The 27,929-nt window shown below is 42.0% G+C and overlaps 2 protein-coding genes across 14 annotated transcripts in view; one reads left to right on the top strand and one right to left on the bottom strand.

The window, feature by feature from the left end:
- Positions 1–20,455, bottom strand: part of LOC308579943 (uncharacterized protein) — a 77,265-nt gene extending 56,810 nt beyond the window's left edge. For 3 of the 7 annotated variants that reach the window (XM_081180993.1, XM_081180994.1, XM_081180995.1), the window contains exons 1-11: positions 20,221–20,455; positions 16,647–16,810; positions 15,531–15,643; positions 14,677–14,795; positions 13,141–13,359; positions 12,514–12,657; positions 9,834–9,994; positions 7,424–7,539; positions 6,085–6,200; positions 1,877–2,086; positions 75–218 (exon numbers count right to left, since the gene is read on the bottom strand). In XM_081180993.1, the coding sequence (XP_081037119.1) occupies positions 75–218; positions 1,877–2,086; positions 6,085–6,200; positions 7,424–7,539; positions 9,834–9,994; positions 12,514–12,657; positions 13,141–13,359; positions 14,677–14,795; positions 15,531–15,643; positions 16,647–16,810; positions 20,221–20,302 (1,588 nt within the window). In that variant the 5' untranslated portion in view covers positions 20,303–20,455. Of the gene's footprint in view, positions 1–74; positions 219–1,876; positions 2,087–6,084; positions 6,201–6,286; positions 6,310–7,423; positions 7,540–9,833; positions 9,995–12,513; positions 12,658–13,140; positions 13,360–14,676; positions 14,796–15,530; positions 15,644–16,646; positions 16,811–20,220 lie in introns of those variants that run through there. The other 4 variants (XM_081180996.1, XM_081180998.1, XM_081180997.1 and 1 more) reach the window with 4 other exon arrangements.
- Positions 20,456–20,518: 63 nt separating this feature from the next.
- LOC308582154 (uncharacterized protein) lies at positions 20,519–26,368 on the top strand. Of its 7 annotated transcripts, none has more exons than XM_081185035.1 (6): positions 20,519–22,602; positions 23,043–23,159; positions 23,381–23,460; positions 23,811–23,894; positions 24,132–24,236; positions 24,570–26,368. In XM_081185035.1, the coding sequence occupies exons 1-6, from the start codon at positions 22,392–22,394 to the stop codon at positions 24,606–24,608; spliced, it is 636 nt and encodes a 211-aa protein (XP_081041161.1). In that variant the 5' UTR covers positions 20,519–22,391; the 3' UTR covers positions 24,609–26,368. The 7 variants fall into 7 exon arrangements, 3 of the variants coding, with proteins under 3 accessions (XP_081041161.1, XP_081041159.1, XP_081041160.1); XM_081185033.1 differs by lacking the exon at positions 24,570–26,368 and having other exon boundaries at positions 20,519–21,041; positions 21,227–22,602; positions 24,132–24,559; XM_081185034.1 differs by lacking the exon at positions 24,570–26,368 and having other exon boundaries at positions 20,519–22,209; positions 22,384–22,602; positions 24,132–24,559.
- Positions 26,369–27,929: the final 1,561 nt, after the last annotated feature.

Here is a 27,929-nt window from a genome sequence, read left to right as displayed (position 1 = left end):
AGCACATTCAACCCGAGGTATGACTGTATATAGACAAAAAACCCCACACAAATCTGTTCAAAGTAATACTGTACCTAATTCACACAGTTCACCTTTGAACTGGCCAATACACTGCATCCTTTCTGGGCACTTGCCATTTACTGAATTACACCTGAATCCTCCATAGCATTTTTTACAATCGGATGCACAGTTATAACCATAGAAACGAAAGTTACATTCTGTGTAGAGAATCAGATAAACATTATTACACACTTAAAACAAAATCATACAAAACCTCAGAAGCAACCAAATGACGTCACCATCTAGCCAGCTTCTGCACAGAACCAGCTGATCTAAATGTTAATATGCAGAAAGGGTCGTGGGAAATAGGGGAGTTGAGGACCTTGAGGCATCTGACATTAATAAAGATGAAGGCTGATGTAACTGCTTATTTCATTTTTTAAAAAAACAAAGATCACTTAAGTTGAATTCCACCATTTCCAGTGAGAAAAGCATATCAAACCATTGTAGAGAGGGAAGGGGCAGTATGGAGAAAGCAGATAATCCTGGTTGACTTATAACACAGACACATAGATCTTAACCTAAAGGCTGTGCCTAAAGTAACTATGATTTGCCTGCCTGCACCATATACTTAATTCTCAGAGTTGTTTAAAAATCAACCCCTCTTTCCAGGAACTCTGGAGAATTGTAGCTCTGTGAGGGAAATAGGGGTCTCCTAACAGCTCTCAGCACCCTTAACAAATTACGGTTCTCAGGATGCCATTGGGGAAGATATGGCTGTTTTAAGTCATATGATACCCCTTTAAATGCATCATGCGGACAGGATCTCAGACTGCTGTGAAGCTAAACTAGGGAGGAGGGTGGAAGAGAGAAACAGAAGGTAGGAACAAGTTATGAGCATTCAAAATTCCTTTTTCGGTACCTAAAATAATGTAAATGAGTAAGTAAAGACTCCCAGCTAAGACCAAGAAATACAGGACATGAGTGAAAGGAAGTAAAGACTAAGTGAGCAGAGTCTAGAGGACCAGTCCCTAAAACAAAGAAAAACAGGATAATCATATATGGGAAAATTATTGCTTGTGTAAGTCTCCTCCGTTTAGATTGCAGGACTTAAAATCTCTTGCTTGAAGCTTGGGGAGGGGGGAGTATTTTTTTAAAAAGGGGGGGCAATCCCTGTTGCAGGTAATGATACTGCACCCCACATAATACAGTTCTTTGAATTTTCATGTCATGTCTTTTGGAGAAATCTCTGCATAAGGTCACTGCAACTGTGATGAACTGGGTTCCAAAAGTTTTAAATTTCTAAACTCTCTCAAATGTGTGTATTTCTTGATTTTATTTAAGAAATGTGTTTTCTGGTCTTATGTCAAGAAAGACACACTTATGGTCAGGCTTAAAAAGTCCATGTATGATAGTCCACATGTGAACTGGAGACTTTTTCTACATCACCACTATCCATTTTAGTCAGAAAACCCCTAAAATGGGTAGTTAATATCGTAGAGAGATGCAGCAAGAAAGGAGAACCTGAGAACTTTTCCCGGGCTTCCACATATGTGCATGAAAGCACTTTCTGCATGGGGTTTTCTAGATCCTGACCTACGAGTTTTGAATGTAAGCAAGATATGGCTTTGGCTAAGACATGAAATCTAAATCTGGGGAATGAAATAGAATTACATTTTACAGCTCAGATTTAAAATGGGAACTATTTAGATTACAGTAAGAACAAATACACAAGCTTTTCAAACTAAATCAAAACTTGCATAGTGAAGAAAAATGAAAATCCATATAAGACCCACAATACTTTGCAAATATTTTTAGAGTACTAGTGCATTTTAAAAGCTGTTTACTAGTTTTTATTTCAGGCGCACAAACATACCACGTCTTATGTATGCAGTTGCAGCTTCATCATAAGTAACAATTATATCAACACCTCTTGTTCTTCTGTAGTATCGATAATCTTTCACTATTCCTGTGCAGCTGGCATCATTTAAGCAGTCTAATGCAGCGGTGGAAAAGGAGGTATAAAAGTGAGGTTCTAATGGTCCTGACAGAAAGTGATCAGTATAGACATCAAAAAGATTTTCCACTGAGGTAAAAAGAAAAAAGAGGGAGGGAGCAGGAATTGTTTTTACTATCCATTCTAATAGAAATATGCTTTGAATAATTATCATATAAAGTTTACAAGACATTCTTTTTATCCAGTTATGTTGTTTCACCTCAGAGTTCTTCTGTGGGTTACTTTTCTTTTACAGACCTTGATAGCCAAATGTTTGGCAGTGCAACACCCTCATGTCCTAGCAGAAGGGGCAAGGGTAAAATGTAAATCTCTAGCTTAGGTGTTTTCATAGCAATGTGTTGGACTCACCCACTGTTCCACAATATAGATTAAGACTTCTTACTCATTTAGCTTAAGAGTGTGAATGTCCTAGGTATAATTGCTGTACCTACACGACATAAAGATTGATAGACAGATATTACTTCACATTAGTTACTCCTTTAGTTAATGTATATTTTATTTCACTGAATGAACCATTCTTTTGGGGTAGTCTGGTGAGAGAGTATGTTCTTGGTTAACAGATTAATTGCCAAGTACATCAGGGTCCAGAAAGGTCTTTTTCCATGAGTGGATGTGCCACTGCCTCTTTCTTTTAAAATATTTTCACTGTAGAATTTTGAACCTTTGACAATTCAATATTACATTTCTTATGCAATAAGATAATAGTGCAATCATAAAGAGGGGAAAGAAAAGTGGAGAGAAACAGATCAATATACCGTACATAAAAATCTAAATTATTGTGAATTGATTATAAGGTGAAAAATCATCATTTACATTGTCATTCCACAATTATATAAATATAAGCAATTTCTCAATACATTTATTTTCCTGATTATTCTATATTGTGTTCCTCTTATACATTAACCTTATAATTAGACTAATTTGTCAAATTTTCCTCAACCATTCCTCTATAGTAGGGGGATCCTTAGTCTTCCATTTTTGAGTCATACTATATATTAAACACACTTTAATTCTTTTGCACCTCCAGCACTGCTTATTTTGGCTATAAATTTTGCCAGTGTTATGTAGTTAGATACTATTGGAATAGTAGTTTGAAATTGTTTTCTTTCATATTCACATCTAATAATATTTTGGGGATTTTTTAAAATTCTAAACGTAACAGAGATAATCTTGAAGATAATATTTGTTGGTAATAATCAATTTTTTTATCTCTTTTGTCTTTGATGTCAACTGTAGGGTAATTAGAAATAATATATTCAATAATTTGAGTTATGAGGCTGAGATTAAAAAGTGTTTATTAGCAGGGTGGTAAAAGCTCCACATCTATTAAGTGATTTTCCTCCATCATTTTAAAAAAAAATTGGTAATACTCTCCAGATATTACTTAGGACCTGCCAATTACAGATGATACAGCTCCATTATAGTCTCTGCCAACAGTCACTCCCCTTTCTGCACGGTTTTTCATTAAGTTGTTTAGGGATTTAAAGAAATTTGATTATTTATTAGTGCATAGACATAGATCAGAGACTATGTATATTGAAATATGACCCCTTCTGAGTATTAATACCACCATCCCTTTCAAGTCAGTGATTCCACATGGTCAGCACCCCCCATCCCTGACCTGAACAAGCAAGCCATGATGGGCAAATACTGGGACAGACAGCTAAAAGCACACTGTCCACATCCTCTGGCCTCAACTAATGGAACTGATTGCATAGGCTTGAATACAGAGCACTTTAAACGAGAACAGGCAAGTCCTTTGATCAAGTGGCACTGCCACTAATTATTTAGTCAACAATCCACTACATTGGGGTGAGAACTTGTTCGGCTCAAGAGTCACATTATTTGGTGGTTAACCTTCCACAGGTCATGTGCAAGAAGCGAGCAGTGCCACTTCACAAATCTCTTTGATACACATAACATCCTTATCACACATACATAAAAAAATCACCCAACTGATTCATTCATTCATTTACTCTCTCCAATACACTTTTACCCCAAACCCCAGCAATTGAGGATGGGAAAATTACCGGTACATCTTTTTTCAAGTCTAATTGCCATAGACAGGTGATCTTCATGGAACTGGATTAAGTCCCAGCTGCAACTTCCAACCAGAGACTGTTTTCAAGTTTAATTACCCCCACCCAGGCAAATATCCAAGACAGCATCCCCTCCTGCAACCACAATACAAAGCTAGACCTACTGAAAGAGCCTTTTTGATTTCCCTGTATCAATATTGTGTGCCAAAATTTGAGGTTTTGCAAAAGAGGGCATGCTGCCCATGGTCAAGGATCCAAACACTGCAGTGATTTGTCAAAGATGACTTTGTAGAAAGCATAGTCCATTCAAAATCACTCTGAAAAAGAACAGCCTGTTTCCTTCCTTTTTATTCTGTACTATAGTCCTGTACAAGTTTTGGCAAAGGAGTGTACATTCTGCACTTCCTAGGGCCAGCATGTGTACCCAATACTGTATGGCTCATCAATCTCATCTATACTAATTCTGCAAATACAGCAGATCTTGTCCAGTAATGTTTCTGTTAGAAATTGTAGAAATACATTTTTTCACTAACTTGAGTTCTCCATTAACTCATGTGTTTCCAAATTGCAATATGTGGAATGTGTAAAGAGTGAGACACTGGTAATTCTCCTAAACATTCCATAACAATGTATTTGAAAGAGGAGGGTATCATTGAGCAGAATGTCCAGCAGCAATGTTCATCCCAGGATGGGCCACCTCAGTGCCCTCTGGCAAGTGTAGATCATCTGTTGGAGCATATGCCTTCCAAAGGATGTTTCCTCAGTGATACAAGTGTCAGAGCTGTATAAGTCTTTCCAAAATACTTTTTGGAAGTCCTCCAAATGTCTAATGTGTGCCACTCCTTTTCTGTGTGGGACATACGGCAAGGAAAGGAAGGAAGGAAAACATCAGATTTTGTGCCTGGCGGAAGGCACAGTTGACCTTAGGAATAAACGTTTGCAGAACTTTCATGTTTAAGAACCAAGAGAACCAGAGTTCTGAGACCCTTCTTGCTGAACTCCAAGAACAGCACCTTCCAGAATGGCATTTTAAAGTGTATCATATATATGGAGCCTCAAAGCTGATCAGCGCTTGCAAATCTTGTGAAGGTGCCACACCAGAAATCTGTGCACTTGATATTAGAGAAGTGAGTCTCCCCTTAATATGCACTTCAAACTGGAAAGGCAGGACTGCTCTATCCTTCCTCAAAACTGTGGACATTGCTTCTGCCTGTCTCAAAACTATGTAGCCTGAGCTAGGACTACCAAGGTCAGCCAAGGTTGCAGATGCACCCATCTATCTTCACAATCTTCCGTCTCCCAGATGAGGTGTGGGGAGCCTTTGGCCCTCCAAATTTTGCTGAACTACAACTCTCATCAGTCCTAGCAAGCATGGCTAATGGCCAGAGATAATGGCAGCTATGGTTCAGCAACATCTGGAGAGCCAAAGGTTCCCCAGGCCTGCCCCAGATGGTCGTGTACAAGTTCGACTACACCTCACTCTTCACTCATTGAAGATTAGATCTTTTAAAACAGTACACACTCTGGCTGAGAGTTGTCCAGCACTACTCTGGCATTCTGAATTCCCTTGGGAGGCCTTTTGGCATCTCAGGCATGGAAGCTATCTGGGGCAAATGATAAGGGAAGCTCCTTAGGACCATCTAGATGGCCTGTGCAGTTGGCTTGTAGACCCCTATCACACCTGATATTCATTTGTGTATCACATGATTCACAGCTTGCTTCATCCTGCATGATAAAGGATACCTATGCAACCTTGTGCCTCACCATGAACGGAGAAAAGAAATCTGATTAACCTAGAGAGCTCACCTTGATATAATTAAAATCAAAATTCTAAGCAAGTATTTAGGGAAGTTTTTAATGTCTGATGTTTTAATGTGCTTTTAATATTCTGTTGGGAGTCGCTCAGAATGGCTGGGGAAACCCAACCAGATGGGCAGGGTATAAATAATAAATTTATTAATTTATTATTATTAATTATTACAGATGTTTTCTTCTTCATCACCTTCAGAACTCTACTGTGCAGTTTACCTTCAATTCTCTTGCAAATAAATTTGTGTTTTTCCTCACAATTTAGTCTCAGAGCAGTTTGGTCTACTGAATTAAGACCCATACATCTTCCAGCTGGGCTCCCTTTTAGTTCCAACCTGTAAGAAAAAGACATGACTGATTAACTGGTATAGACACAGATATGCACATTTCTGTTACATCTTATAAAAAACTTTTCAGCCACCTTACAGATCACAACAACAATAAACCAGGAGCAGCCAGTGAGGAGGGGTGGCACCATGCTCCTGGCCTCCAACAGAGTTGCTGCAGCTTACTGGGAAGGAGAGGGGCATTCTGCAGAGCGCATTGTCTCCTCAGCCACAGCACCAACCTTCTTTGTCACCTTGCCCGTCTCCCTCCTTGTAAGCGGCAGTGACTTCACAGCCAGGTGCATGATGTCACTCCTCCTCACCGGCTGCTCCTAGAAGGAAACATTAAAAATAAACCCAGTCCGACATGCCATCTGGACTGGACTACTGTAACACACTCTTTATGGGGCAGCAGTTAAAAACCATCCAAGAACTTCTACCAGTGTAAAACACCATCACTAAAACTTTGATTGGGGCAAGTACTGTACAAGACGTTCAGTTTCCAAGTGAAATTCAAGGTGTCGGCTATTACTTCTAAAGCCTTAAACAGCTTGGGACAAAGCTTCTTGCAGTTTGTCTCCAACCAAGTAGAGCTGTCCATCCTTTAAGATGTGTAGCACAGCCCTCCCACATGTGCCAACACCTTCTAGGCCTGGCTTTCTCTATGGCAGGCACATTCCATATGTGAAATTCCTTGTTCCAAGAGATTACCTTCCTATTTGTGTTTCACCAGCATTTCAAGACATTTCTTTTTAAACAAGACTTTGATTCTGTTGTTGCTTAATTTATATGCCATTTTCATTTTGAGAATTTAATGTATTTATTATTAGCTCTGGATTTCTGTGCTCTTTCTGCCTTTGCTTCTTTTGTTCTTTGAGGTAATTATTTTAGTTATTATTTTTGCTTTCATTGTTCTGTTACAGTGCGTTGGAGTTGTTTATAGTTTGCCTCTGCAGACAATTAGGAATACAGACTTCCACAATGGTAAATTGATGCCTGTTTTTAACATTTTTATGGTTTTATGCTTCTATTGTTGTAAGCTACTTTGATTTTTTTTATATGATATAGCGGTACACAAATACCTTTATAAATAAATAAATAAATAAATAAATAAATAAACTGAGAAAAATAGTTTTACTCAAGATGAAAATAGTAATATTGGAATGCAAATTAGAAACGATGAAACTAAAATTGACAGAAACACTTATGTGTACCAGTATACACTTATGTACCAGTGTAATGCTTTAGCAGCTGATTTCATATTTGACCAAATCCATATGGATTTTTGCTTCCTGCTATTCAGCCCAGTCCACAAAATGTCACGAGGGTTTACAGAGGACAACCAGTCCTGCCAAAATACAAGAGACAGTAAAACAATTTGGGATGCAACAATATTTGATGGCTATATTAGCCTTCTGCTAAATTTTACAAGGTCAGAGTAGAGCTAACAGTACTTTAAACCACATAAAAGGAATGCCCCCAAGCCCTGGGGTACAGGCCTTGGCAAAGGCTCCTGTAAGCTCCAGCTGGAAGAGATGGCTTCCTACCTCTTCTGAGATAACACAGATAGGATCCTTAGCCCCAAGCTGGCAGAATTTTAACAAGCTGGCAGCAACTGAATGACAAGACAGGCTCCAATGCCTGGAGTTTGTGTTTGGCTCTGGCTCATAGCAAAAATGGGGTTTCCATTTTCCCAACTTCCCAAACTAGGACATTTTGTTTTTGAATTCTCTCAGTTTTAATATTTGCATTACTATCAATTTCTAGCACAAGAGGGCAGCATCCACAAGTTAAATGCTGGATACAAAATAAAAAAATTCCTTCCAGTAGCACCTTAAAGACCAACTAAGTTAGTTCTTGGTATGAGCTTTCGTGTGCATGCACACTTCTTCAGATACACTGAAACAGAAGTTGCCAGACCCTTCTATATAGTGAGAAGGTGGGGAGGGGTATTACTCAGAAGGGTGGTGGGAATGGGAGATTGGCAGATAGCTGAGATGAGCCTGTTGACGACTCTTAACGACTGTAATAGGTCTTACAGGAAAAGGCAAGGGGTGAGAAGGTGAGAAATGGCTTAGTCATGTTGCAACTCATTACCAAACTTAAAACCATGGAGAGACCTGGTCTGAACAAAGACATTGGATTCTTATCTCATTATACATGACTAAGCCATTTCTCACCTTCTCACCCCTTGCCTTTTCCTGTAAGACCTATTACAGTCGTTAAGAGTCGTCAACAGGCTCATCTCAGCTATCTGCCAATCTCCCATTCCCACCACCCTTCTGAGTAATACCCCTCCCCACCTTCTCACTATATAGAAAGGTCTGGCAACTTCTGTTTCAGTGTATCTGAAGAAGTGTGCATGCACACGAAAGCTCATACCAAGAACTAACTTAGTTGGTCTTTAAGGTGCTACTGGAAGGAATTTTTTTATTTTGACTATGGCAGACCAACACGGCTACCTATCTGTAGCTGGATACAAACACATTCTTCCCAGTAACTCAACATACTTTAAACTTTATACAGTTCTTCTTAAACAGAAAGCTCAGTTCAAATCACACAGTTTTTTATCGTAATTTTTTTCTGTTTTTGATAGACAACTCCAATCCAGGTTCAATCTGTAACTAACTGGGTTTAGCAAACTAAGCTGTTTCCACACACACCAAGCTACAAATAGCGGCTCAGTTTATTCCAAACAAAATTAAGCCCAGTCATGTTCATAACTCACAAAGCACTTTCTAGAGATATACAATACTTGTGAAATAAATACCTCACCTCTTGTATGAACATGCTTTCATGTAATAAACTAGCAATCAGAGCCAGATATTGCAAGAATTTGTCTAATAAATTTCTGAATAAAATACCTTATGATTTAAAATGAGACCTCTTGAAGAAATACCTGTTTAAGACTCAAAAACATAGTGGGACTCAGAAGCAAGTCCTACTGAACTGAATGGGGCTTACTCCCAGGGAAATTTGCAGCCTTACTCTCTCTTGGAGAAGAGAGACACATTGTAGGGAACTCTCTGGCCTGTGTTGTTGGCGCTGATAAGCAGATACCCCTGACATTATAAAAGCAAAGAGAAATGCGGACCAGAGTGGAGAAAAATAGTGTCAAAGACAGCCACAGCACCTCTGAAAAGAGAACTAGTTGGAAGAATGAGCCAGAAGGAACACTGGCGTAAATCAGACCTGGCCCACAAAGTTAGGGATATTTGATTTAGTCAGGGAAACCTAATTAGCAAAGACCTTCACTTTAAAGTGAATGTGGTATACGGAAAGAGACTCACAGCACCATGGGACTCGAGCCAGACTGGGGCTGTGTCTTTTGATGCTGCTGCCACAGCACAACCATCACACTCATAACTGTTTTTAAAACACAGTAGGTTGTGGTAATGACAGGTGCAAATATCAGAAAGCCAAACCAATGCCAAAACAACGCTGATATTCTGTTTAAAATTTACAAACCCAGCTTTTAACTGAAGATATTTCAAAATAGTAACACACACATATATATTATATATGCATATATATATACACCCACACCAACATACACACACACACACACACACACACACAGCCATATAAAATCTACCACTAGATCTCCATTATTTGTGTTTTGCCCTGGGGATGTGTAAATACCATTTCACTTCTGCTTCCAATCCATACGAGGTCTGTACTTCTGAATCTTCTGCACTGTTTCCGAGAATCTGCCCAGCTGATGCTGACATTGCTGAAGTAATAGCAGCCATTTCCCCAATATTTCCAACCAGAAAATCGTGGACACCATGCACTGCTCATAGCTAATCAAAACACAAATAAACAACAGATAACATTCCAGTCTGTATGCTGTAATAAGATTTGTCACATGCAAGGACCACAGTGCAGGGGCTTTATTTCACTCGGGTCAAAGACCCAGTTTGGCAGCCCCCCACGTGCATTTGCCTACACAGAGAGGCTGAGAGCCTCAATGGCGAGGCAAAAAAAGGGCTAGCCTCCTCCATAGCTACAGCTCTGTACAATGCATGCCTATAATATGGGTTTTGCTGTTATGCAAAAGCAAATTGTTCACCCAGGATCCACTCAAATTTCTCCCCAGATTTCTGTTTGAAATTGCCAGATTGTACTTGCAGAAGGGGACAATTGCATTCCCAACCCACTGATCTTTTTTGTGTGTGTGTGTTGTTTTTTGCAGACTTTAGGCTTATCCACACTTCTGCTTGTCCTGTGTCTAGAACGCATAGGTCCAAAAGGTTTTCAACTTGTTCCATGCTTTCTAGGCACAGGTCTAAGTGGTGAGGGTGTTTTTTTTTTTTTTTTTTGGTTCCACCACTTTCCCAAGGAAAACCCGCTGTTTACCACTGAATCAGAATAAACATGAATCCACACCAAAACAAATGACTGATGTTTCTTCTGATTCAGCGGTAAACAGGAGGTTTTCCCAGAGGAAAACAGTGGGACAAATGGAAGTGTGGATGAGCCACAGTTCATACTACTGTGTATAGATGCACTGTCACAATTTTCAGTTTAATTTCTTCTCTTACTGGTTCCAGTGCTCAACAGGACATATATGCTTTCATTAAAAAGCCATGCAAAAAGGAATCTGAAGTGATGGCAGAAATCAATCACAAGTATATTGCAAAGTAGTTTAAGCAAAGGATCTATGACAAGTGGTCACAGATCCACTTGATGGTTTATCAGGCACAAGAAAGACTCCAGAATTGCTTTCATTATTTGTTTTGTTATTTTGCATTTTTCCTGCAGCACCGATATCCAAAAGGATTGAATTTTGGGGCATTCCCACCACATGTGGAGGTATATGCCTGTGGAAGTGTAGCCTCTGTGTACGCTAGGAGGCATTGATAGGGCAGGGATGTCTTTAACTTATGCAAAGGTGTTTACACCTTGGCTAGAGACAAACTGGGAATGGTTTAAGTATTTCAATCTGTGTGAAGCTATCTTAGGAAATAATGCATCAAAGTAGAGGATACATATACATTTTCAACGATGTCACATGAATACAGATTAAAAACCCAGCAATGGAAATGCAGCGAGTGCACAGTAAACAGGAGTATGAACATAGCCACTAACTCTCCTTCAATTTCTGACAAGCACAGGGCTTGGAAGATGGGTGAGGGTTTTTCTCCATTTCATAGAACTTTGTATTAGAAAAATTGCAATAATCTCTCCTGATTTTTCTCATTTTATCCAAGCATCCATGTGAGTCATGACTGTCTCTCTTTCACGACCTCTGCTGAAGGGCTTGAGGAAGAGTTTTCTCTCACTTGAGGTGAAGTTTGAATCTGGGAGGAAACAGTAGGTGAAACTTCCAGTTTTGGCCTTCTCTGAGTGACAGTGCACATAAGAGAAATCCCAGCCTCTCTACGAAGCATTCTGTACATGCTAAAGAACTTAGGCAGGGTAAGAAGCAATTATTAGAAAAAACAACAACACCAAGAGGATGCTTAATGAGACAGGTCAACAGTTGTGGCCCTCTGTCCTGTGTAATCACACACTGCAGTAACCCATAAAATAGAAGACACAATGTGAAAACTGCAGCAAACTGCACATGCACCAATTCCAAAATTAATTTTAGAAATTCTACAAATTAAGTCATAAGGAAGAAGAACATGGCCACCAAAAACAACAACTCACAACCCACAGATGGAACTGGAGGCATCCATTCCCACCACACTCAATTCTGAACATGGGGCTTAAACAAGGCAGCTTAGTAAGAGCATGCAGGTCACATAAACTGACAGAATGCGTCTACACATAGCACAAGAGGCACGTCATTGTGGATAAACTTGTCAGGATCTACATGGTCATAAACCACCAGAATGCCTATATTACGCAAATCCAATTGAAAACACACATAAGTGTAATAGGCCGTATAGTGGTGGCTCAAAGATAAAGGTATGTCACCAACAATTTATGTGCTTTCTGCAGAAAACATTTGTGTACCCATGGCAACCGTGTGTGCATATAAGTATGCAGCCACTCTCAAACACTGAAGAATAGGTGATGGAATAAACTTATTGGGAATTAATCATGTGCAACACTGTAGATATCAAAATGTGAAAACACCAGCTCAATCACATAGCTAAAATGTTACAGAGACAGAAAAGCTGGTATGCCTGGGCTGTTGCTACAAGGTTTCCCAAGCTAAGGTATGTCATGTGCAATGAAGAGTTAGGAATAACACTATTATATTTATTGGTGCTTCTTGAAAGTTTTTTTTTTTAGTTTACATTTAGTTTTGCACGGTAGAAAGAGTTCTTCTCTGCTCCCAATTCATCCCCTACTAGCTTTATTCAAGTACCTCGATCACAAATAGTAGGCGAGTCCTGAGCTCTACAAGAATGAAAATTATCACAAACTCCAGTGTATGGATTGCATAATTCATCACCATAACATCCGCTGCAAACAGAGGAACAGTTCTTTCCAAAGTAACCCAAGGAGCAATCTATGAAAAATAATAAAAAGGACATAACAATAATCATATTTGCCTTCCACAGTTCTCTGTTTCTTCTCCTGGTCATCTAATACTTAGGTTTTATTTATTTCATTTCAGAAATTATAAACCATTATACAGAGAATACCCAAGTAGTGTACAGAATATCCATTCCTCTTTCCCTTTTATGCCAAGCTCTCTCAAACTCTTTCTTCACACTATCAAAATACTTTCCACAAAGATTCTGCTCTTGAAATGAGAATAAAATATGCAAGCTATCAAAATGAATGTTTGCTCAAAATGCAGCATTTTAATTTTATATTTCTTTCAGCTGAAACTTAAAGCCTTTTTCATTTAAGGCAAAGAACTCACATTCTGATTACATCTCAGAATGCTCAGTCCCTAGTTCTATAAATTGTATCAGTCAGTTTTTCTGTTATCACATAATGCATAATACAATACTGTGAGCTGCAATCTACAGAATGTTTGGCCAACCTGATTTGACATATGCTGCAGACCAGCGCTCTTCACTTTTTAGCAATACAGTTCCTCTAGCAATCGCATAGGCATTATTCCAGATAGTGATCCCTGTACATTGTTCTCTAAGCTCCAAGCATGCTGCCTTTGCAGAAATCAAATCTGCATGTACTTGAGATACAGAGCCTGGTGGTGATAGAAGCACCTTTCCTTTGTGTTCCTGATACCGGTCAACAGCTGCAATAGGAAATAGAAGCCACACAGTAATGCAACCAGTTTAAATTAGTTTCACAAAATTGCCAGACTCACACTGGAATCAATTCCCAATATATATTAAAAGTGTGCAAATGCCAGTTAGGATTTGGCACACATCTTTACTTCAAGCATCATGTAACACTGTAGGCTTTTATCATTACTACGAAGTAAAAGCAGCAAGAATGGGTGGAACAGTTATTCAACTTTACATATCACAAGAATTATCAACTCCCACAGGGTCAACAATGGCAAGGTGTTCAGCTAAATGGTCTATAGCTGAGCCCTGTTGAGATTTAACATGTTGTCCTATATGGAAGATTTATCTTATTTTTAGTCAATTGATTGCAATGCTCCCTGTGAGGTGGTATGCTGGGTTAACTGCCCACAGGGTGAGAGTTTGTTGGTGGAGAAGGGCTTAAATGAAAGATGGGGTGAGGGTGTTTGCATTGCTCGAGGTGAGAGAAGGGATGGAAATTATTGGGGTTGAGCTTTTCACCTGCTGTCGTGTACATATGCACTGGTTGTTAAATGGAATTGAGTGGATGGAGTGAAGTTGTGCATGCATGAAGAGTATGATTCTTGAGTGACTCAATATAACAGTTGGTTCCTCAATTCCAGATTTGTATTTTTATATATGAAGACACCTAGTTTTGTAATATTTATGATACTTCTTCTTGACATATTTTTTATATGATTTCTTTTTGTTTTTCCTTATGTATATGTGTGGATATATTTACTCCTTAATTCTCTTATTTAAAATGTATCAGATATTAATAGCAGTTGGATTGAATGTGGAATATGTATGTAACATATTTTGAGCCAGATTGAACTAACTGGTCTGGTCCTGCTAGTGGAATCCCATGTGAAGACTTCTGGTAGCACACCACACTCTCTTCCCCACACATGCCTCAGCTGGCTCTAGGAGGGTCAGGGAAACACGCAGAACAATTAGTAGAGCAGGGATGGGAGAGATTGTTCCATCAGGCATACAGGAAATGCTTGAACTGACAGAATGTTTGGAAAGCAACAATGTTGAATTCCTCCCTTTGATTTCTGTTAAGATGTAAACCGCTTAGAGATTTTCTGAAATATTAGGTGATATACCAGTTCATTAAATGAAAAAGCAACCAAACAATAGATTTCTCTGAATATACAGGCAATAAAATCTGCATTTGGATTATTTCATCATATACCATGCCAGTGGGATAGGAAAAAGCTAACCACTTGAATATCTGTCTGGAAATCACAGATAAATTGGAAAAATTTAAGGAATTAAAAACCTGTAAAAACTAAACTCACCTGTATTTCGCTTGCAGATCCAATGGGCCTTTTCATTGCAATGCAAAGCAACCAAGCGACGTTTGGAAACTTTCACACAATGCACAGTATTTGGCTGGGCTGGGGACGATAGCTGAAGCCTTTCCAATTAGATTTTAGTACAACAAAAGTGAAAAATTACATGATGTAACAGTGAAAACATGACTGCAAAAATATGCTCTTTCAAAATACTGATGTCAGAGATCACACTGATATTGTAATGTCTTCTGTCTCCAGTGTATTGCCCTTACTCCTGGTAATTAAGGGCTTTTCCAGATGTATGCCCTCTGAGCTCCTGGTTAAGTGGCATGCCCCAAGAGAACCACTGGGCCCTCCAAGACAGAAAGAATTACAAAAGGGTTCTCTCTGGGAACTTAAGACTGTGCATGAAAACAGTTGTATTCATGGCTCTAACTATGGCATGCCTGCTGGTTTCTTGGTCCCCTCTAACAATGGCCTACACCATGGTCCTATTAATATCCTATGGAAATGTAAACATAAGAAAAGTTCTGTGAATGCCAATGCTAATAGGCCTTGTTGCCACATTAAAAGGGGGGGGGAGAGACTGTTGATGAAACATTCTGGCTTACCATAGTCCTATGTTCCTCAGCATCTTTTTACTGTTTTTTCATTATTATTATTCTCTATTTGTTTATCTATATTTGTTTACCCCATGATATCAATAACACAAAATCCCAATACACAGGATGAATGGAATACATAAGTGGTGAAAGAAAGAAAAAATACACTTGCATAGTTACAAACACCCCTGATACAATCATATCAGAGGAAAACAAATCATACTTCAATTGTGTTTCTTAACGTTCACATCTTACCAAGGAAGCCTCATATTTGCTGGTGTACCTTCTGACCATGAAAAAGTGTTAATATTTTCCAAGTTATTTAATCCAGTCCAAAAATCATCCAAAGGTAAAGCTAAGATCCAGTTCTGTGGAAAAACAATGGCAAAGTTTAAGATATTTTGACATACAAACCATATCGGCAAAAATATATTCACCTGGACCTCACATCTCTTTTATTTATTTTATAATTTATGTTTTCCAATACTTTTTATGATCCTACCTTCCAAGCCTTCCTAGATATTACATCCCTTAAATAATGTTGTTTCTACTTGTACAGTACACTAAGAATTAGTTCAAAGATACTAACGTTCCCGACATTCATAAGAAAACATTTGTTGGCTCAAAGAAGTTAAATGATTTGTGATGTCACATGGGAGTACAGAGAAAAAGATCAAGAAGTTCTTATTGCTCATCTGTTTGTAAGTGAGAACAAATCTGGTGTGAACAACTAGTAATTATCGGCTACTCTTGAGTTACAGTAAAATCATTTCCGATTTTATCAGGTTTCATTGATGTAACTCAAAAACAGCATCATCTGCTCATCTGTTGCATAATTCATAACTAAGACTGTAATATAAACTGCAATACTGTCAAATGTCTTGTTACCTAGGATTTGCTGGTTTCTCTGTAACCTAATAATCTGGTTGGCCACTTAGAGAACAAGATGCTGGACTAGGTGAGCCTGTTCCAGTAGAGAAGCTCACCTGGTACCTATCTTAATGTCATTGCGGTGCTTGGTGAACACACTTTTGTAGGCCTTTTATTCTGTTCCTGTTTTAAATTTGCTTCATCTGATTCATCATTGTAATGCTGCTTGTGTATATTTTATTGGTTGTATCCAATGGTGCTATTCTGTTCCTTTGACATACTCTAGAGGTGTCTATAAACAGAAGGTGGGTAGGAAAGTTTTGCTAAGTGGATTTTTATGTACTTATTGTTGTAACCCTGCCCTGATTGTTGGTCTCACAAGATACAATTTTTAATTAATGAATGTGATTTTGTGGACTATACTATGTAAATGCAATATCAGTTTGGGCAGAAAGTGTCCTCAATGTATAGATACAAAAAGTAAATATACATGCAACTTACCATTTCCTGACTACTAGTAAATGATACTAATTCTGTAAAGCTGTATCTCTTGCAAAATTTTAGCGCTTCTGTCCAAGTCCCCGTAATATTTGCCTCTAGGCAATAACAATTTCCATTCCAGTAGCGCCAGCAGGGTGCTTGAGGACAATTCAGTCTGAATCTAGCTTTAGACGGGAAAAAGTAATTTAATTATTATATTCTAACGTAAATTGAAGACGGTTTGTAATTTATTGCTGCCCTTATTCCTCTTGAAACTTCTACCTCCATCTAGATTCTTCAGTCACCAAGCCAGAATAGAGAACACTGTACATTCTGCAACTATTGCATCCTGACTCTGACTTCACACCCACCTTGATAAAACAGATTACAGTGGTGCCCCGGAAGACGAATGCCTCGCAAGACGGAAAACCCGCTAGACGAAAGGGTTTTCCGTTTTTGAGCTGCTTCGCAAGACGATTTTCCCTATGGGCTTGCTTTGCAAGACGAAAATGTCTTGCAAGTGTTCCGATTTTTTTCCGCTTTCTCCCCTTTTTCTAAGCCGCTAAGCTGCTAATAGCCTTTTAGCCGCTAATCCGCTAAGCCTTTAATAGCCGCTAAGCCTTTAATAGCTGCTAAGCCTTTAATAGCGCTAAGCCGCTAAGCCGCTAATAGGGTTGCTTCGCAAGACGAAAAAACCACTAAACGAAGAGACTCGCGGAAAGGATTAATTTCGTCTTGCGAGGCACCACTGTAGATAGGATGAGTGGGTTGCTTGTTTCAACAGAAAATTGAAAAATAGAAACATGCAAAAAGCAGTTACGCAAGAAAAAGAAATGTTATTTTCTTACACTTAGATTACTTCTAGCTAAAGCAAGTCAACATCCACTTCTAATCCTGCCTGTATATTTAGAAGCAAGTTTCTTATAAGAGATAAGGCAGGAAAGAAAAGCAACAAAATTGTTTTTTGGTGAGCCCAGAAACAACCCAAGTAAATGCTTAATCCTCACTTTTTCTCTGTATGTGCCTCTACACAATCATATGTGCAAAAATAGAAGTACTAAATTCTATAATCTTCTCCAGGAATGTGTTGGGTTTAGTTCAAAAGTATGTAAGCACAGGCACACATTTTATTCTTTTCCTTTTTTTGTCTCCTATACCTGCTCAGTTGATTACCTTGAAGTTGCAGCCTCTCTACCAGTCTATATAAATATTATGTGTATTAGGTATCCAGCATTAACCTCTTTTATATCACCTTGATTTCAAATGGAAAAATTAAGCACAAACTTAATCTTCTGGTAACAGAAAAATCTAAGTGCAGAAATCCACTATCTAAATCTAAAAACACACATTTTGGGATGTTCAGAAGCTTCTGTGCATATGCAGAGGGCCCCAGTTCTAACAGTCAATACAGGTGCCTTTAGGGGAGTCTTCTCATGCATGCCACTGGCCACTCAGCTTCACATCAATACAGTGGTAACTCGGGTTAAGAACTTAATTCATTCTGGAGGTCTGTTCTTAACCTGAGGTACCACTTTAGCTAAAGGGGCCTCCTGCTTCCGCTGCACGATTTCTGTTCTCATCCTGAAGCAAAGTTCTTAACCCGAGGTACTATTTCTGGGTTAGCGGCATCTGTAACCTGAAGCGTCTGTAACCTGAGGCATCTGTAACCCGAGGTACCACTGTAATAGCCTTTCCATGCCAGAGAGAACAAAGAAAATGAATGGGCTATTTTCCCACTTTTTTCTGGTGGTTGCTCTTGCCAAGAGCTGGAATAGGAAAAAACACTGCTGCCAAAGAGAGAGAAATTAAGAACTGCCTCTGCAGCTCCTTCTTTGTTCTCTCTGGCAAAGAGAAGCTGGAGCAGCTTTAAGGTGAGTGGGCAAGAGTAACAGGGGATATCAGCTTGCCCAAAATATAAAAAGGTGCAGGTTGGAAAGAGAATATCTAGCCATGGGAAACAGTACTGGTGTTGGAAGTTGAGCCAATTCACAGAAGCTCATACATGCAGCAAGGTTCACTAATGTGTGAACCAACCTTAAGATACTTCATTTACAGCTTTCTGAACCTACTTCAGAACCTATAAACACACTCAAAATTTAAGGGACTCATATAATCTACTTTTGATGCATCTTAACAATGCAAACGATGTGGAGCATTAAAAACTGTGTCTATGTGAATAAACATGTTCTCATTGAATCATGTGCTCTGCAGTTTGGAATCCTTGTGTATTATTTCTACAACACCTTTACCTGCCTAGAAAAACTATATCCACTGATTAAGAGGCATAGGTGTGAGTTTTCCGAAAAATTTAGAACTGAGTTTTCCCCCAATGCATATTAGGGTAATTTGCACTAAGAAGCTGTTTGCAACAGACAAATTTTTGATGACTTAAAAACTGATCTAATTTTGCATGTTTATTTCACCTGAATTTAGTAAACCAAAGCTAAAAACATCTTTCATTATGTCATCTTAGACAACAAAGGCCTATTCCTTCTCCATATGAGTCCACTCGCCACCTGAAATTTAATCAACAGGTTTTATTGTCTACCCTCTTTACAGAAGTATAGGATGGTAAAGGCTAAGGGTTATATCCAACAAAGTTGTCCAGTTAGCACAAGGACTTCTACTTGTGCAACAGAACTTCTCTGTCCTCTCTTCTCCCCATATGCCCCCACAATCTGTTCCAGAGAGTTGGGGAAACCCAAAGCAAACTGCGATGTATGCATGCGTGTAGCCAAGGGAGGGCAGGGGGGCAGCTGCTCCTCTAGATCAATAAAAATAAAAATACTTAACTGAGGGTCTGCCCCCCCCTAAAAAAACCCACCTGGCTATTTGTGTGTGTGTGTGTGTGTGTGTGTGTGAGAGAGAGAGAGAGAGAGAGAGAGAGAACAGCTGGAAAAGTTCTGTTGTGCAAGTGTAAAGTCCTTGCACTAACATAATTACTTCATTGGACACAATCCTAAGAAAGATCTAAGCATTCTACATCCTGGCCCAAACTAAACACACAAAACTGAGCACAGAAAGAATTCCCTTAAGAACCCACCTTGCCTTTATTTTGGGGTTTTTTTTAGAAATAAGTGGGGCAAGTGGAAAACCGCTTGGACTCATGCTTTCTAGGCACAAGCAGAAGTGTAGACGGAGCCTAGCCTTTACCTCTCCCACAGAGCGCCAGCATCCTGCGACTATAACACCGCAGAAGCTACTTAATCACGAATGTGGTCTGCCCTGACTAGCAGAGGCTCTGCAGGATTTCACATCTCCCCCAGCCCTACCCTAGAGACGCCAGGGGTGAAATCTGGGACCTTGTGTTGCAACGCAGGTGTTCAACCTCCGTCTTCTTTGGGTGCTTCTGCCCCCCCCCCTCTTATAGTGACAGAAACTGCCAAGGGCACAGGACAGGTGTGTGTTGTGTGCTCTGGATCGGCTAACCCAGCCTTGAGCAGCTGCTGGAAAGGAAAGGGCAGAGGTAAAATCACCTCGGGTACAGTTCAAGCCTTTCCCCAATGGACGGGATGGGGCTGGATCTCTGCTGTGGGTGTTTTTATTTGCATTGTTTGCGACGGCAACACCTGTTCGCAGCGCAACCTTCGTTTACCTGCATCCCACGTGTCGCCATGGACCAAGCGCACGTGCAGCGCCAACAGGAGCAGCGAAAGGAGCAGCAGCCCGGGCGCCATTAGAGCGCCTTTACCGCTGCTGCTGCTGCTGCTACTACTACTACGCGAGGCTCTTGTGGCTCCTCCCCACCGTGGGCGGAGTCGGCGCCAGAGTTCAACCGTCGTCCTCTCGCGCCTCGAGAACACTTCTGCGCATGCTCTGTCCCGCGCGCAGAAGCCGAGTTCCCGCCCCCGAACTCCCTCCGCCAATCCCCGCTTCCTCCTCCCTCCCTTTCTTATAACGTTGGACTCAGACAATTCTCCTGGTTAAAAAAGCCGGCTCTTGCTTTCAGGTCCCTCCGCCGCCGTTCCCTGTTATCTTATTATACACGCACAGCGGTTTCGTGCCATTGTATCCCCATTCTCCTCAGGGATTTCCCTCTCCCAAACCATTCCCCGGCCAACCCTCCATGCCCCATAATGCCCAAGAGCATTCACTGACGTGAAAATGACGGCAGTGTAAGAGAACCAGAGACACAGCTAAAGCTATATGGGTACTATTCATAGAATAATAACATTGTAGAGTTGCAAGGGACTCCGAAGGTCATTTGGTCCAACCCCCTGCAATAGAGGAATCTCAACTAAAGCAGTGCATGACAGATCCATTCCAACATCTGCTTAAAAATCTCCACTGAAGGAGAGACCATCACCTTTGGACAGAGTCCATTCCTGATGTTTAGTTGGAATACTTTTTTGTGTGTAACTTGAAGCCATTGGTTTATGTCCTACACAGTGGTGTAGCAAGGTCAGGTGGTACCAGGTGCAGAAAATTTCTTGTCACCCCCCCCCCTTTCCTTATTAAAAGAAGGAAAAATAAGATACAGTTGCAAGTATTATTTTCTGGTTTATTTACTTAACATTGTGAGCATAAGCACTTAAAACCTGTTTTTCACAATGGGAATTTTTATGAATGAATTTTTTTTACTTAATTTCACTGTTTTGCAGCCTACTGTTGATGTGGACTGCCTCCAAGTTCTGAAAGAGGAGCATCACCTCTCAGGAGGAGCCAGGTCCAGGTGGGGGGTTGCCACGGTGACAAGGACTTGCCCTCCTTTGTGACATCTCTCGCTTTTCCCTTAAAAGCCACTGACTTGCAAGCAGCCATTGTGGGTTAGTAGTGAGGCGAGTGGAGGAGAGAGGAGTTGGTGGTGGTTGGAGAAGATAAGGAGAGGTGTTCATTTGCTTGTTATTGTTATTTTTATTTGATTTATTACTTTTATTTGATTCATTTTATTTTATTTATTTTTATTTTATTTATTATTTTACTTTTTATTTTAACACTTTTATTTTACTCTTTTATTTCATTTTTTGTTCTTTATTTTCATATTTTTTATTTTACATCTTTATTTTGGGCACATTTGGGCACATTTTGTATATATTTATTTTGTGCATAAGGAGTAGTTAGGCGTAAGTGTAGGGTTAGGGTAGGGGTTAGAGTTAGAGTTAGGCTTAGGGCTGGGATTGGGATTGGGGTCAGAGTTAGGCTTGGCTGGTCTCCTGGGGGTGGGGTGGGAGTCCTGGGGTCCCCTGCACAGCCTTAGCTCCCTGGAAATCGACCCAGCCAGTCTTCTCCAGAGAGCTCAGCTCCTCCACACTCTTTCCCTGTCTTGCCCTTTTCTTTCCCCTCTCATCATTTACATTTACTAGGACATTCCTAGCCCACTTTCCTCCCTGGAGCTCAAGGTGGCCTTCATGGTTCTCCCTGCCACCAAATGTTATCTTCACAGCAGTCCTGCAAAGTAGGCTAGGCTGGCTCAAGGTCCACCACGGAGCTTCATGGCTGCGTGGGGATTCGAACTCTGCTCTCCCAGGTCCTCCTAGTCCAGCCCTCCAACCACTACACCTCTGCCTGGCTCCACTTTGCATCTCTCCAGCTGCCCTACGACATCAGCCATCTCGCCCTTCCTGGGGGTCTCTCTGGCTCCAAGGTAGACTCCAGCACCTTCCTCATGTTCTTTTCCTTTCTGGGACACCTTGATGCTTGGAGGACCCTCCTAGGGGTCTCCTCCCTCTTCAGGAAGGGCAGGGCTGTCCTAAGAAGAGGAGGCAGAGCAGCCCTTTAACAGCTGGCAATGCTTCTCTTTCCTTTGGGCTCTTCCCAGCTCTGGTGATGCCCTTTCAGGTCACTGAACTGCAGAGAGATGGAAGGAATTGGGCCAGATGCCCCTCCTCACACACAAACACCCCCCAAGAATTGGGGCTGCTGGCTTCTGAGTTGCTCTCTCTGCTCGTCTCTTCGAGGTTCAGGTGCTTAAGATGCCTGATCAGCCGCAGCAACAGGGTGGCCCCCCTGCAAGGCCCGGAGAAGCCCATGGTGTCAGGTGAGCAAATGGCCTTCCGTTTTGGGACAGAGGAGGGCAGGAATGGGCTAGGGGGGCAGCTAGTCAAAAGATGCACAGAGCCAGATGGCTGGATCCGACCCAAGGTCCATCTGGGCCAGTGTCTGGAAACCCAACCCCCCCTGCAACCACGCCATTTTGTGGGGTCTGATGGAGGAAGCAGGGGGGGCTGGGGTGTCCCTCCCCTGTAGTAGGACTTGGAATCCAGGAGAAAACTATTGGAATAGCCTTGCCAGGGGCTTAGGGATGTGCTGGGGTTCCACATCCCGTCCCTAGGGGTGAGTATTTGGATAAAACAAGAGCAGAGAGTGGTTCCCTCAGACATGCCCGGGCTCTTTGCCCTCCACTCTGCGCTCTGCACTCTCAGATGCGGAGGAGCCCTCCCCCCATAAGGAACTGACAGCCCTACTTCTGCATTTCAGCTGCTGGAGGAAGATCAGCTGTACCTCCTGGAGGTCATCCAGAACTGCCAGGCAGCTCGGCTCAGGGGGCTCCACACCCTGAAGTGCTCCAAGCAGGAGATGGCCCAAGCCATCATGGTGAGTAAGCAGGAGATGGCCCAAGCCATCATGGTGAGTAATGGGTGGTGTGAGGGACCCCCATGGGGAGGGAGGGGCTTTGTGAAAGGGCTTGTGCATCTGCCAGAGAGGAGGACCCTTCTGGCTTAGGGCAGGGTTGCCAATCCCCTGGCGTTTGGGGTCGAAGCCGTCCTCCGTAGACCCCTGGAAGGAGCTGACTTTCCTCCTCTGCTCTCTTACAGGACATCTTTGGCCACTTGGAGCGCTTCAGGGATTGCCCCCTGAGCCTGGCCCTGGCCTTGGAGGCCCTCCTCCAGCTGAGGTGAGTGGGGTATTTGGAGTGGGTGGGGTTGTGGGGTAGGGAGCAGAACTCCAGGTGGAGCTCTGGGTGGGCAAAAGCAGGCAGGAGGAAGAAAGGGGCAAGGGAGACTTGGAGGAGGCAGCGTCTTACTGCTTCCCTTTCTCTCTCCAGCTTCATGAGACCCCATTTCAGCTGCGATATGATCAGTGCTATCCTGCATAGGACAATGGAGGCTGTTCTTGGGGGTGCAGAAAAGGAGGTCAAAGATGTATATCCTCTGCTTTGACATCCCTTTGCACAGCTCTTTCTTCTTCTCACACCCTTGCAAGATTTAACCCAGCACTCAACCTCTCTTCTCTCTTTTCCCACAGGAACTGAAGCAGCATTTCCAGAGACTGCTGGAGGGTCTCCTTCTGGAAGCCCCCAATGCTGGCACCCTCCTCCAGCTGCTCACTGTAAGTGTCCTGATAGCATCAGGAGTGGTTTTAGGGTTGCCCTCTGTCCCTTACCCAATGGACTGTCCCATTTCTGGGGCATGGAGTCCCCTGTCCCGTTTGGCCCCCAATTTGGCCCAAGACCAAAACTGGCAACCCTCATGATTTGGGAGTGCCAGGGACTCTGTGATGGGGGCAGTGGAGGGCCACTTCGGCCCAGACTGGTCCCTGACTCTGAGACACTCTTTCCTCCCGCAGGACCTCCCATATTATGCCCTTTGGGGAAGTGAGGAGGAAAGGAAACTAGCAGCTAGCAGCATTTCTCTACTGTTGGCTGTTTCACGAAGATTCACCCACCTCAGAGTAAGTATCTTGCCTTCTTGTATTCATTTCTTTGGTTACTTCCATCCCCCCAAGAGCACCCCCCCCCCGTGACTTTTAATGCAGAAGATGCAGTGTGGGTCCCTGGGTGCCAGGATGAGGCCAGAGGCTTTTTCTGCCCCCTTTCCTGGTGTTGTCCTTCCACCTCTTCCCAGGAGGCTGCAGGGCCCAGGGAGGTCCTCTGGGGCAAGGGATTGGGGCCCAAGCCATATGGAGACCTGTCCTGCCTGGCATGGGACTGCTTCTGTGCTCTCTTGCACCCATCCAGGGTGGGGTTCGTAGTGTCATCTGACCCAGATTCTTTTTCCTTTGCAGAAGACAGTAATTCAGCCAGACCTGGCCTGCTTCCGGTAAAATCTGAAAGAAGGCAAGCCCCACACCTTAGGGACAGCGAACTCCCTTGTCCCATGTTTGCCCAAGACACACCTCCCAGGTCTCCTTGCTGGGAGTCCTGAAGGACCTGCTCCCTGCCTGGCAGGCCTTTCCCATCTGGTCTGGGAGGGCAGCGCCCAGACTGACTCCAGCTACAAAAAGCGGAGAGGGCTGAACAGATTTTGGGTTGGGGTCTTTTTGAGGGGTGGTTCCTGTTTCCTTTGCCCTCCATGGCCTCTCTGCTCAGCAGTTTCCCTGCCTGAGCTGATGGAGCTGGTCTTACAGGCGGAATTGAGGACTCCCCGACTGCTGGTGCTGGCAGACTTTGAAATCTGTGCCAAGGCAGCTGGCTCTGGGGTGGCTCAGGACTTCCTGGCTGCCATGATGACCAACAGGATACCGCCCCAAGGCAGGTGGCCGGCCACACTGGGCAGGAGAAGGGTGATTAAAAGTGGGGGACCTTGACCCTGAGAAATAGGTGAAGTATCTGGAAATATGGTTAACAGCGAAAAACTCCAATATATTTCAAGATAATTATGTAAAGACATGGAAAGATATAAGAATAAATCTTGAGGAAGAATGAAACTCTCTCTAATGGGACTAATTTTGGTTATAAAAATGAATATTTTGCCTAATATTATTTCAAACCACTCCAATAGTAGGCAGAGCAAGATGTTTCAAAGAATAGCAAAAATATATTTCTAGGTTTGTCTGGAAAGGGAAGAAACCGATAATTAAATATACAATTTTAATAGATATAACATAAAGAGGTGGAATTTAATTGCCAGATGTATGGTTGTATGGTGAGGCGGCTTATCTCCCCTTCTCCCCCAAACTGTGCTGCAGTGACTCAGACCAGAGTCCAGCTTGGCACCCACCCTCTGGAGCAGGAGAAAACAAGCTTGCTCCATCTTCCACGTGACAGCCCTTGAGATATTTGAACTTGGTTATCTTATCTCCTCTCAGTTTCTTCTTATCCAGGCTAGACATACCCAATTTCCTCAACTGTTCCTCATAAGACTTGGTTTCCAGACCCTTGATCATCTTGGTTGCCCTCCTCTGCAACCATACACAGATACATTTACCTTATTTTTGAGTGATCAAATTGTGCTTCCAAACTGATAGTCTGGGACCACTCAAGCTCGGTTCAAGGAGGAATCATATTGACAATAAAGGGAGAAAACAGGGTTCAGAATAGCATAATGAAAATAATTAATGTTTATCCATTATTTTAGGGGAAAGAACTTCACATACACTTATCATGCCAAGGATCCATGCACATTTTGTTTTTCTAAAATGACATTTTCTACAGTGAAGATAATAATGGCAGATTTCAAATTTTAAGTGTGGTATTGCAATCTGTTATTTTGAATAACATTGCCAAGAAGATCTGCCTATGCCTTTTCTAATTATTGGTGATTTGATGAATTACTAATAGGGCAATCCTATCATTTTACTAGAAAGGGGTGACCAGGACAATTATTTATTTGCTACATTTAAGTACCACCCTTTCTGTAAAACAAGTCAAGGTGGTTTACATTTTATAATAACAAAGGTAAAATCAAAGTCCCCTGATTCAAAAGTAAAAGAAGTAAATTTAGGTACTGACACTTTCATATGGTCACATCATGACCCAGTGTGGAGTGGTCACTGCAGGAGAGATGTGGAGCCAGTAGAAGGGACATACTGTCTCCCTCTGATTTTTTAAAACCTTTAAATATTATAAAATGTGTAATAAAGAGGGGGGGAGTTCATCAAATACAATATTTGTAAGCAGTGCTTTGTTTTTGTTTTTTGGCAAAAATAATAATGAGGTGCTGATATATATATATAAGCATGTGAAATGTCCCACAAGAGGGGACAAGACACTGGATAAAGTTTATTCGAATGTAAATCACGGCTATAGGGCTTTACAGCTGCCACACTTGGGCCAGTCCGACCATATGTCTCTGTTCCTGGTACCAGCATATATCCCAGTCAGGAAACGGGCTCCCACAATATTAAAATCTGTTAAAATCTGGCCTGAAGGTGCTATTCACCAGCTGCAGGACTGTTTTGAGAGAACCAATTGGGATATTTTCGATAGTTCAGACCTGGAGGAGCACACAGCGGCAGTTCTGTGCTATATCAATCACTGCACAGACACTGTCACTGTAAACAAATCCATCCGGTTTTACCCCAATCAGAAACCCTGGATGAATAGAGAGGTCCAGTGCCTGTTGCGGGAAAGGAACAGGGCTTTCAGGTCAGGCGAGGTGCAGCTTTACAGTGTAGCAAGAGCAAACTTGAGGAGGGGTATTCGACGGGCAAAATTGGATTATAGGCTGAGGATTGAGGATAATTTAAGGAGCAACAACACAAGACAGATGTGGCAGGGGATTCAACATATTACCAACTACAAACCTAACCTTGGTGCTGTCGACGGTGACCCCTTGCTGGCGGAGGAGCTTAACCTCTTCTTTGCTCGCTTCGAGAAGGAGCCACCTGAGACGCCGGTATTACAGCCACCAGCCCATAGGGGCCCCTCATTCACGGTAGAGGAACATGAGGTGAGACAGGTTTTGAGGATGGTGAATCCGAGGAAGGCGGCTGGACCTGATGGAATCACTGGAAAGGTGTTGAAGGGCTGTGCGGATCAGCTGGCGAGGGTCTTTACTAAGATCTTCAATAAGTCCTTACACCAGTCTATTGTCCCACCCTGCCTGAAGTCGTCAACTATTGTCCCTCTGCCTAAAAAATCCACAATCAGTAGTTTGAATGACTATAGACCAGTTGCACTGACTCCAATCATCATGAAGTGTTTTGAGAAACTGGTGCGCCGTCACATTATTTCCTGTCTTCCATCAACTTTTGACAACTACCAGTTTGCATACAGAGCAAATAGATCCACAGAAGACGCCATCAATACCACTCTCCATGCTGCTCTGTCCCATCTGGAGCAGCCGGGGAGTTATGTGAGGCTGCTGTTTGTGGATTTTAGCTCTGCTTTTAACACTATCCTCCCCCATAGACTGGTGTCCAAGCTAGAGGCGATTGGACTCTCCAACTCCACCTGTCTCTGGGTTTTGGATTTTTTGTCAGAACGTTCTCAGAGGGTTAGAGTAGGGTCACACATGTCCACAGCCCTTAGCCTTAACACCGGCTCACCACAGGGTTGTGTGTTGAGTCCCCTGCTCTACACTCTCTATACGTATGACTGTACAGCCATCTATTCCAGCAACAAAATCATCAAGTTTGCTGATGACACTACGGTGGTAGGGCTCATTTCAGGAGGGGATGAGTCCGCCTATCGGGACGAGGTGG

This window comes from Podarcis bocagei, assembly GCF_964188305.1.
Source record: "Podarcis bocagei genome assembly, chromosome: 2".
NCBI lineage: Eukaryota > Metazoa > Chordata > Lepidosauria > Squamata > Lacertidae > Podarcis > Podarcis bocagei.
Note: the sequence above shows the minus strand (reverse complement) of the source record. Positions and strands in the feature narration are given on the sequence as shown.